The following is a 12,428-nucleotide window of genomic DNA, read 5'->3' as shown; positions in this document are numbered from 1 at the left end:
AAAACTATTCTCAAATGCTTCGCATGTTCACCCTCATCACGCGAGTAAATCAGTATGTCGTCGACAAAGACCACTACAAACTTATCCAAATATGATTAGAAAATACGGTTCATCAAATCCATAAACATCGCAGGAGCATTTGTTAAACCAAGGGCATAACAAGAAACTCATAGTGTCCATACCTCGTCCTAAACGCAGTTTTTGGTACATCTTGCTCCTTAACCCTTAACTGATAATAGCCTAACCTTAAGTCGATCTTAGAAAACACAGTGGTTCCCTTCAACTAATCGAAAAAATCATCGATCCTTGGCAAGGGGTATTTGTTTTTCATGGTTACCTTGTTGAGCTATCGGTAGTCTATACACAATCTCATCAACCCGTCTTTCTTTTTCACAAAAAGTACTGGAGCACCCCACGGTGAATAACTCGGTCTTACAAAACCTTATCCATTAACTCTTGTATCTAAGCCTTCAACTCCTTTAACTCCATTGGAGCCATTCTATAAAGAGCAATCAAGATAGGTGTCGTACCAGGGACCAACTCGATGCCAAACTCAATTTCTCTAGTTGGAGGTAATCCGAGAAACTCTTGTGGAAACACATCTATAAACTCACAAATCACCGGTACTAATTCAATCTTCGACTCAGACACTTGAGGATTCAACACAAAAGTGAGACAAGCCTCATGTCCCTTCCTTAAATACTTCTCAGTAGTTAAAGATGATATCATTACAGACAAGTTATTCGATTCATCTGATCCAATCCCAAGAACATTCTCGTATTCACATTTCAACTCAATAACCTTTCTCCCACAGTCCACTACAACACTATGAGAAGTCAACCAATCCATTTCAAGGATTACATCAAATTCATTAAATGGAAATAACATCAAGTTAGCCGGAAAATAATGACTTCTAATTATCAAAGGACAATTTCTACACACTTGATCAACTAGCACCTGTCTGCCTAAAGGATTGGACACTTTTACCACAAATTCGGTGGACTTTACTAGCATGTTCATACGGGATATCAGTTTAATACAAATATAAGAGTGGGTAGACCCTGGGTCAATTAAAGAAATGATTGATATATCATGGATAGAAAAGGTACCCGTAATCACATCGGGAGACTCTTCCTCTTCTCGAGCACGTATAGCATGAGTCCTTGCAGGTGCTCTATCCTTGGACCTCACTGCAATATCTCTTGGCACACCTCTGCTGCTAGCCCTACTTCCAGGGTTCCTTTGTGGTCTACCCCTCAAAGAAGCACTACTTGCCTTCACATCTTGCTTTTTCTATTTGCCGTCTAATTCAGGATAGTCTCGGATGAAGTGGTCTAGTGATCCACATTTGGAGCAACCCCTTTTATTCCCTCGACACTCGCCGAAATGGCATCTACCACACTGTGAACACTCTGGCCTATTTGGCCAAGCACTGCCAACACTAACAATAGAAGTGGTTTGAGCTCTAGAAGCCGTGTTTTGCTGGTTCTTGTTTCTACTTGGGAACCCCACCGAAACATTCGACCGGGTAGAAAACTCTCACGATCTCTTAGATAAGGTTTGTTGTGATTTCCACAACTGTCTTTTCCTTGAGTCTCGGGACTCGATGTCATCTTTTCTTTTCTCTTTGGCCAATTCCTCGGCCTTACATGCTCTCTCCACGAGCACCAAAAATTCCCTTATCTCCAAAATGCCAACTAATAAATGGATGTCTTCGTTCAAACCATCTTCAAACCTCTTACACATAATGGCATCTATAGATACGCACTCTTACGCATACTTGCTGAGTCTCACAAACTCACGTTCGTATTCAGTCATCATCCAACGGCTTTGTTTCAATTCTAAAAACTCTTTCCTCTTTTGGTCTATAAACCTCTGGCTAATATACTTTTTTCGGAACTCTTCTTGAAAGAATCCCCACGTTATCTGCTCTCTCAGTACGACTGACACGAGAGTATTCCACCATTGGTAAGCTGAATCTCGTAGTAGTGACACTACGCACTTCATACACTCCTCTGGCGTGTACGATAATTCATCGAATACTCTGATGGTATTCTCCAACAAAAACTCGACCCTTTCTGGTCATCATTGATATTTGCCCGAAATTCTTCAGCCCCATGTTTACCGATTTTGTCCATTAGAGGTTTTTCTCTCCTAGCCATCTCCGCTTCTTGAGGAGGTATATGAACGGGTTGAGGAATTGGGAGAGGTGGGGGATGTGGAGTATTCGGGTTCGCTCGAATAAACTTCGAGTACCACGCATCCATCAAATGGAGGTAAGCTTCTCTAGCCCTTTCACCCTGACTCATTGTCACAGGCCCACTATCCACTGGCGCGGTCCCTTCAGCAGGAGCTGGCGTATTAATTTCCACATCATCTACCGTAGCCACGTCAGGATCCATTTACTATATGAAAAACATGATTTATAATCATCAGGAGTCGTCACACTATCAATATACAGTTATAGCATGTATAGCTAGACTCGTACTCACGCTGGGTTAGTCCTAAAACCAACTAAACCATGCTCTGATTCCACTAAATGTAACATCCCACACCCGTACCCTATGTCGGGAAGGAATACGAGGCGTTACTTAAATTTGAATACATATATTCTCACATTTCTGAGTCGCTAAGAATCAGTCAAATTTAAAACTTTTCCAAACTTTACCAAAAACTCCTTAATATGGGCCTACGAGGCCCAAAACATTCATTTAAAACCATTCAGGATCGATTCAAATCATTTAAAGAACCCGTGTAACCATTCAGGACGCAGGGGCATACGCTAGTGTGAGAAAGGCAACAGGCCCGTGTAACCATTTCAACATGGTTGTGATGATGGCCCGTGTGGTTCACACGGCCTAAGCATTTAGGGACACGCCCGTGTCCTTCACCCATTTGGAATTAATTTCCACTTCGAACCTACAGGGGTTTTCACATGGCCTGACACACGCCCGTGCCCAGGGCCCGTGTCCCTCACACGGCCATGACACTCTCGTGTCCTAGGCCGTGTGTAAAAACCTGGACATTCTATTTCTAACGTCAGCAATTCTTAAGGGCCACATGGCCAAGGCACACACCCGTGTACTAAGCCGTGCCCTTCACACGGCTAAGACACAAGGCCGTGTCTCTGCCCGTGTGTTTACTACCATGCATACTAACTTGCAAATTTTACGTGCAAAGGACATAAGGCCGGACAACACGCCCATGGGGCTGGCCGTGTGTCACATACGGCCTAGAAACATGCCCGTGTGTCTACCTGTGTGGACACTATAGGGCTATCTACCAAGCCCTTTGCCACCTTGAAACACAAGATAACAACATCCATTCAAAAATACAAGGTAATATCAGCCACACAAGGTATTATCTCATTCATGAAAATATCATCATTTGCATATATCAATCAAGAACCCTAGCCATTATTCCAAGGCTTAATACAAAATGAAGGGATTCGTCCCAAGCCAACAAATTTGGCCCATTTAACAAGACATAAACATCAAAGTCTAAATCCTATACATGCCATATTTCAAATAATAAAACCAACTATACCAAGTGCTTCGGTTGATAGTGTGGTCGATGCCTCCGACATCTGATGATCCTCGAGCTAATTAGGTGAAACTATAAGAAAATAGAAAGGAGAGGGAGTAAGCATTAAGCTTAGTAAGTTGCATACAATTAAATATAACAACATCTCTACCATTCATCAACATGCTCATAATACAAAAGAAGGAATAAACACAACTTACTCCTCATTATCCAAAAGAATTGACATAGTATACATTGAGCTCATATCTCAAACATTTCATGTAAGTACCTGTACCACTCACAACATGGTTATACTTTTCTCAGTTAACTTAAACTATAACTCTTACTGTTGAACCATTTGGAATACTATCGGATATTCAGTAAGCCTCAAACATGGGGTATAATGTCGATGCCATGTCCCAGACATGATCTTACACTGGCTCTTATCTTAAGTCAATGCCATGTCCTAGACATGGTCTTACTGGCTCATATCTTAAGCCAATGCCATGTCCTAGACATGGTCTTACACTGACTATCGTCATTGAGGCCGATGCCATGTCCCAGACAAGGTCTTACACTAGCTCTCACATATCTGCGCCGATGCCATGTCCCAGACATGGTCTTACACTAACACATCTCGTAGCCGATGCATGTCCCAGACATGTCTTTCACTGGCTTACGTCTCAAGGCCGATGCATGTCCCAGACATGTCTTACACTAGCACACAAATGACCCAAATGTCATGGCACGAATATCTAATTTGTTCCTAAGGTTCACTTGGGAGTTCTATTATCTCAATTATCATCTTGTATTTTTATTACCACAATTAAGCAATTTATGCTATATCAATTCAAACACATATACTAACAATGTAGTTGTATTATTTACATATAACTTATCTCGGATTACAAAATGTAGTCGACTAGCTAAGCTTAATCCACTTGCTTCATTTTTCCCCGGTCTAGACCCGGATTTTGTAAATCTTGATCTAAAATGATAAAAATTCACAAATTTAATCATTTTTTTAGCCTAGATACTCAACAATATAAAATTGGGCAAGATGACCATCTTGCCCCTAGACTCTAGCAAAATGACCATTTTACCCCTAAGTTCGAAATTTGATTTTTATCGAATTTCTTCATATCTTAAGCCTAGCCGAACCTTTTTTACTCTTATAGAAACCCAAAATTTCTATTATTTCTCTCATTTATCATCAAATTCTCAACTTATGCAAAATGGTCCCTAGTTAGGGTTTCCATGAAAACTACTTCACAAAACTTGTTTATTTCACAACAATAACTCATATTCCTCCATAAAATTTCAGAAAAAAAAAACATGTTTACTATTATGGCGAGATCCTAAACTTTCAACCATTTTGCAAAATAGTCCCCTCTTTTGAAAGCTCATACTACAAGGGGTCCAAAAATACAAAAATCATCAAGAAAAACTATCAAAATCACTTACTTGTGAAGGTAAAGAGTGGCTAAAATTTTTTCAAGCTTCTAAACCCTATTTTTTCTGGTAAATTTTAGTGGTGAAGAAGGTGAGAAAAAGATGACACCACTTTTTCTTTATTTTATTTCATTTGGTCAATTAAGCTACCAAATTTCTACCTAATTTTGACTTTCTTCTTATTTTGTCTCCTATGGCCGGCCATCACCTATCCAAGGGTCTATTTGCCCTTTAAAGACTTTTAAACTTTATGCAATTTAATCTTTTTTCGCAATTAAGCTCACAAACACTTAAATTACTTCACCAAATTTTTCATGCACTAACAAAAACATTCTATAACTCTAAAATAATACTAGAATACTTTCTCCAACTTTGTATTGGTGGTCTCGAAACCCTTATTCTGACTAAGCCCAAAATCGGGTTGTTATAATGTTTGTCTTAATCTTTAGCTAACATTGACCCAGATTCCTCTAAAAAGAAAAGGAAAGATAAAGTCGTCGACAAATAGCTCAGAGTTTATGGTTTGTGTTTCTATAATTTAAACTACTTTGTAATTGCCGCATATTAACTTGTTTGTGCATGGTAAGAACATAAGGTGAGGTGCTTTGTTATAATGAGTTGTATTGGATTGATATGAATTGAATGTTCATGAGGACTAAATTGAATATATGTGAAAAATGTGTATGTTTATATAAATTTGAAATAGAATACATATTGAGATGATTTGTGCTACCATATGTATGGATAAATGAATTCATGATGAAAATTCATGCGAATTGAAATATTGGTTGATAAGGAAATGAGTAACGAATACCTTATTAACTATTTGGCCAGAGTCGAATATAGTTGGCATGCCATACGATAGGAAGAGTTGAGGGTTACTTCAACTACAAGTCGTTGAGGCACTAGGTGCTAAATTGATTCGACTATACTGATGAGACACTAGGTGTCAAACTTATTGATGAGCATTGGGCGCGACTATTTGCTTCAGATTTATCCGATAAGGCATTAGGTGCCAAACTAGTGTGTTGGTTGGATCCGTGTATCCATCCGAGTTCAAGTCAAGTTAATAGGGAGCTAAATGGTAAAAATGGAATATTCATAATTGATATGATGATGATGAATAAGTTCTTGAATCCTTGAGACTGAAAAATCTTGTACGAGATATGGTATTCAATATTAAGATTACAAATGGATATAAAATGAAAGTAAAATGTATAATGGAATATCTATTTGTGAATTGAGTTGAAACAATGATAGTTATGTTCATTGAATGCATGAAATTGGGATTTGAGATGGCAAGTGCTGCCTTAGGAATTGAGATATCAAATGACATATAATTTGGATTTGCTTTGCCTTTATATTAGTAAATTGTATTAGATTTGAACAAGTAATATGAGAAATGGTATAATAGACATGTTAATTGCATATCATCATTTTTTTTAACTTAGATATTTTAAATGAATTATGCTATATTATAAGGTTCATATTATAGAAATACCACTGGGTTATACTGAATGTATGGTTTTGTTTTCCATGCGCAGATTAGATTCTTTTTTTGTTCTATCGTCAACTTCAGCATCAAGCGGCAATCTCGGACTCAAGTGTTGGTGATGTTTTTATTTTTATCATGGCATGTACCTAAAATGTCATATGGTTATACAATGTTCTATTTTGAATTTTGCTGCCATTTTGAGAATCATGTGTATATATGTGTGTGATGGCAATGTTATCTAGTGGAATGGTTTTGGGTATTTATGCTTTAATGTTTGAATGGTGAGTTGATAGTATGATATAGAGTAAGTGTGGTAAATAAGTAATTAAAAAATGATGAATGTTGTGCTTATATTGACTAGTTTGTTTTGGCAAATTTTGGTACATATTATATAGGGTTGTAATTGAGTCATTTTAAAATGGTTCTACATGACTAAATGATGTATGTCATGTTGATTGTGTTGGTGTGCCTTTTGAGGCATATTGGTATGCTTTGAATGTGGTATTTTGGATGTTATTCTAGTGAATTATGTGCAAGTTATAGATAAGTACCATTGTGTCTTAAATCATACATGTAGGTGGGAAATGTTAAGCTTGATGTTGTGAACTTTAGGTCACATTTGGTGCCACACAGCCATGTGCAACACATGATTCCTTGACATGACATTAAGCTGTGACATAGGCTGGCACATGCCCGTGTGACCTATTAAATTTATGCCTACATAATTGCACATGACCACGACCTGTTACACAGTCCAGTGACACGGTCATATGTTAGATTTTGAATAATTTCACTTTTGACCCACACGACTTCAGTGAGTTACATGGTTTGTTCACACGACCGTGTAACTCCAACCCACATGAGGTCAGTCTATTACACAGTCTACCCATTCAGTAGTGTGTCCCATCCTTACATAGCCTCAGCCTTTCACACGGTCAATGGACACGGCCATGTGACCCTTGTTTACAGAATTTTCTTATCATTTTGTATTTGATTCAAATTGATCCCTGATTGATATCGAGTTAATTTAAAGCTTTAGTAAGCTCAATTTAAACTCAAAATTGATTGTATTGCATGTTATACTTGATCATATCTGGTAAAATGATATTGAATTGAATTTTTGAACTATAATTTGTATGTAGATGTTTTGTATTTGTCTGTAGCATTCTATTTCTCGAGTTCGACAACCTGGACTAGGCAAAGGGTGTTATATAAAATACTACTATTACATTAATATATGATTTGTTGCAATGTAAATTTTAGTAAGTATTTAACAATAAAACAACTAATAATTTTATATGAATGATGCATGTAAAAAAAAGTTGATATATAAATTGTAATAAAAATTATTATAATTTCTTGATAATTGAGACTAAAAACCATTAAATAAATTAATTTGTTAAAAAAGAGTAAATTTTGTAACAATTAATGACCAAAATTTTACATTCTAAATAAATGAACCAAGCAAAATAAACATAACATATTATTTATAATATTACATTTTCATAATCTTATTACCAAAAATAAAATAAAAGTTTATTTGCTCCAACACAAATCAACTTGAACATTTATTACATACCTAGTCACAAATAGTTAAATAAATATTATATTATATTATATTATATTATATTATATTATATTATATTATATTATATTATATTGGTGCAAGCTTAACATGTTAGTTTATAAATAATGTCCTCCCACCAAGTACAAATTATTGATGCCAAGATGATTTAAATTACCTCACATTCATTTTGGCAAGATATGTCCTTCAAAATCGAAATTAAAAGCTATGCAAGCATATCTCAAAAACCTTACATTCCCAATGGACCGTTGAATCCCATGGTTACCGGGCTAGAATTTTATCCGTGATGTAGTTGTCAGCACGAAGGTGGAAGTGGCAGTCATGACACTATCTCCTTTGGGTTCATTCGAAGATAAAGCTGAGGAACATATCCTTCCCTTTTTAGCTCTAGAAGAAGAGTCTTCAACAATGAATAAATATGCTTGGACTGTGGATGACTTCCATCTGCAGCAACAAACATATGGGTCGTGCTGTTGACCTCTATCCAACTGTACCCAGGTACTTTTTCAACTCCTCTTTCCTTCATCAAACTCCGCACCTTAAGCACACTCCTCCAGTGTCCAGCATCAGCAAGTAAATTCGACAGCAGTACATAGTAACCAGAATTTTGAGGGTCCAAATCAAAAAGATGCCTTGAAGCCACTTCAGCAAGCTCAACATTTCCTTGGCTTCGACAGGCTCCAAGCAATGTACCCCAAACACCAGCGTCCGGAGAAAATGGCATGCTCTGTATTGCTTTAAAAGCCTCATCCAAGCGACCAGCACGTCCAAGCAAATCTACCATGCATGCATAATGTTCCATCCGAGGTGGGATTCCATATTCCTCAACCATGCTCTTGAAGTGATGAACTCCATCATTAACTTTACCAGCATGACCACAAGCAGATATTATAGCTAGAAAAGTAACATGATCAGGCTGAATTTTATTCTTCAACATTTTGTCGAACAGGACAAGACAATCTTTAAGGTGGCCATGGTTTCCATATGCGGCAATGATACTATTCCATGAAACTTCATTTTTCAATTCCATCATGTCAAATACATGCTGAGCAAGATCCAAGTGTCCACATTTTGCATACATATCAATGAGTGCACTCTCAGCGAATAGATCAGAGACGAGTGAATTTTTAATCATAAACCCATGGATCTCTTTCCCAAAATGAAGTGCTGGTAGATTGGCAATAGCAGAAAGAGCAGCTGATATGCTCACACAGTCATACTTGGTTCCAGTCCTCCCCATCTGACGGAAGAGATTAATGGCCTCCTCCGGTTTCCCATTTTGGGAACAGCTAGTGATCATTGAGTTCCAACAAACAGAATCTCTTTCAGTCAACCTTCTGAAAACACGATGAGCAAGATCCAGTCTTCCACACTTTGCATACATGTCTATGACAGCACTTCCCACATGACATCTATCAGCAAGCCCATTTTTTATGATACTAGCATGCAATTCCTTCCCCGTTTGTATTGCAGCTAAATCTGTACAAGCAGGTAGAACACTTGCCAGTGTTACAGCATTCGGCCTAATTTTCTCTTTAAGTAGCCACCTGAAAACCTCTAAAGCATCATTGCTCAACCCATTAAGCACGTACCCCGAAATCATAGCTGTGCACATGACAATATCAAACTTGGTGCTTTGGTTATAAATGTTCCGTGCCATGTCCACAGCCCTACATTTCAAGTATACATCAACAAGTGCACTTTTTAAGAAAACATCCAAAGGGATTCCATGCCTTAATATATAACCATGAATTTCTCTACCTTTTCTTAAACTTCCCAACCCAGTAACAGCTGGAAGAAAACTTGAGAGGGTGATTGAGTCAGGTTTTACTCCAGAAGATATCATCTCACTGAACAAACATAAAGCATCTTCCATAAAACCATTTTGAACATAGCCCGAAATCATTCCATTCCAAGACACTAAATCAGCCTGAAGTATCATATCAAACAATTTACGACCATCAGACAACCAACCACATTTTGAATACATGGACAGAAGCGTGTTTGCCACCACAGAATCCGAGTCCAAGCCGCAGCTAACAACGAGGCCATGAAGCTGAGTACCAAAATTCACCATTCCATCGGAACCACAAACAGACAAAATAGCAGCAAATGTTACCTCATTTGGCTTTGTTTCGCCTTTCCTCATTTCCTCAAAAATCTCTATAGCTTTATCTAATTCCGCCAATTTAACATACCCATTAAGCATCACATTCCACAAAACACAATCCCTCACTGGCAATTTATCAAACAAATTACGAGCGAGACTAGTATACCCGTTCTCTACATACAAGTTGATCAAAGAACTGCCGATAAAAACATTAACTTCAAAACCCATTAACATAATTAACTCATGAATCAAGGTACCACATCTTACATAATTTAAAGCACTACAAGCCTTGACTACAGAAGGGAAAGTAAAATTATCAGGAGAAACCCCACAACCCAGCAACTTAAAATAAAACATCAAGGCAAAATGAAAGCTACCCATTTTAACTAATCCTCTAATCATCAAATTCCAACGCTTTATACAGCCTAAATCCATCCGATAAAATAGGTTCTTGGCATCTGTAAAGCTACCAACACGAAGATACATAGCCAAAAGGAGAGGATTGGCAGTAGTAATTCCATTGAGGATGAGCTGGGCGTGAACCTGTTTGCCTTGATGAAGATTTAAAGCAATAGAAGAAGACTGCAAGAATGAGGGAAGTTGGAATGCTGGATTGTGACGGGAGTTGGTATGAAAACATTTGAGAGGTGTAATAATGAGTCGATACAGTTTACAGACTAAAGAGAGATTTTTCAGGTACATTTCTCCGGTAGTAACACTGCATATTGGTCAAACTCTATAATGCTTGGACTTGATTTCAAGCTTGCATGATGAAATTTGAAGATACTCAGAGAGGAGAGGAAAGGAGTGGAGGGAAATCATGCATTTGGTTTTCAGTTAAATAACACCATTCCGATTTCAAATAAATAAATTATTAAAATTTTATAAAATTATATAATCAAAAATTATTAAAAATTAAAAATTTTGCTTAAATAATTTAACTGATCTTTTAACTTAGTTCCATCAATTTATTGGTTAACTAATTCTTTTCTCGTTCTGGATTATTGTATTAGACAATTCTAAATTTATCCGGTTTAATCGGCTACTTGAATTTAGTTTCAACAATCTTATATTATATGAATATCTTTTTGTTACATCTCCACAACAAATCTAATCTAATATATATCTATACTATTTATTAACTGTTTAATTAAGTCGTGTTACCTTTAACCAGGTCATTAACTAACTCGGTTAGGAAAATTATAGAAATGTTATTTTTAATTAAAATAAGTTATATTATTTGAGAGTATTTTAGTCTTTTCATTTTAACAAAAATTAATAAAAAATGCATATGATGGAATTTAAATCCATGCTAATTAGATTAATAAACCCTTAAATTTACCACTCAATTAAAGCATCATTTTGATATATTTCATACATATTTATTTTAATATGTACAATTTATTATCTTCATCAGTTGTATATATTAATAATATTGTCATAAGTCAACTCGGCACTAACTCACAATTAATGACAACATCATAATAAATAATTGTAGTGCATTTAGTATTGTTAATCTAATGTATTTTTTAATTTCAGGTGTTATTGTGATTAATTAGTTGTAAATCATAGTTTTATTGTTTGTTGTATGTTATTTTTATAAACATATCTATGTTCTAAATTGTGGTTTCCACGTGCATACGTAATAACAGTCTAATTTTTAGTGGTGTCGAAAATAATAGTTTCAAAATTTTAATTTTAATGTTCGAGTCCGTAAATATTATTATTTAATATTTATGAGGTTAGTATTAAGCCTATTAAAGTTTGATCCCATAATTTTGCTAAATTAATAATTAATTAAAGGATTAAATTGTAAAAATTATAAAAATTAATTGCTATGAATTTTTAATTAACAAAAGAACCAATTAAGCAATTGGACGATTAATATATGGCCAATCGGTGGAGGATGTTAGTTGGAATCCACCAAAATTGTTAATTATACATAACTCTAACTTAATTAAGATTTGATTAATTAATTATGTTTAATTAAAGGCTAAATAAAGTATATAAAACAAAAATTAAAAGAAAAATGAAGCATTTTGTGTTCATCTTCTTCTCATTCACGAAGTAAAAAGAAATGTTAGGGTTTGAGAGCTTCAAACTTTCGGCTTCAATTTAATATGTTTAATTTCATTCTTCTCTGGTAATTTTTATATTTTTAAGGTCGTGGGAACTTGATTTAGATAGTTTATATTAACTTGTAAAACTGTTAAAGTTTCTAAAAGTTTTCATTGATGAATGCTTGAAGAAATCAGTACTAAATT

The 12,428-nt window shown here is 35.9% G+C and overlaps 1 protein-coding gene across 1 annotated transcript; it reads right to left on the bottom strand.

The window, feature by feature from the left end:
- Positions 1 to 8,183: 8,183 nt before the first annotated feature.
- Positions 8,184 to 11,012, bottom strand: LOC108474859 (pentatricopeptide repeat-containing protein At4g21300). Its single transcript, XM_017776886.2, has one exon. It carries the CDS (start codon positions 10,864 to 10,866, stop codon positions 8,374 to 8,376), a length of 2,493 nt encoding a protein of 830 aa, XP_017632375.1. The 5' UTR covers positions 10,867 to 11,012; the 3' UTR covers positions 8,184 to 8,373.
- Between the last annotated feature and the right edge of the window lie 1,416 nt (positions 11,013 to 12,428).

The sequence above is a fragment of the Gossypium arboreum genome, chromosome 3, assembly GCF_025698485.1.
Source record: "Gossypium arboreum isolate Shixiya-1 chromosome 3, ASM2569848v2, whole genome shotgun sequence".
Classification (NCBI taxonomy): Eukaryota; Viridiplantae; Streptophyta; class Magnoliopsida; order Malvales; family Malvaceae; genus Gossypium; species Gossypium arboreum.
Note: the sequence above shows the minus strand (reverse complement) of the source record. Positions and strands in the feature narration are given on the sequence as shown.

Bases quoted from the DNA above. Each gene is read 5' to 3' on its own strand.
- LOC108474859 (XM_017776886.2), bottom strand. From the start codon at position 10,866: ATGTACCTGAAAAATCTCTCTTTAGTCTGTAAACTGTATCGACTCATT.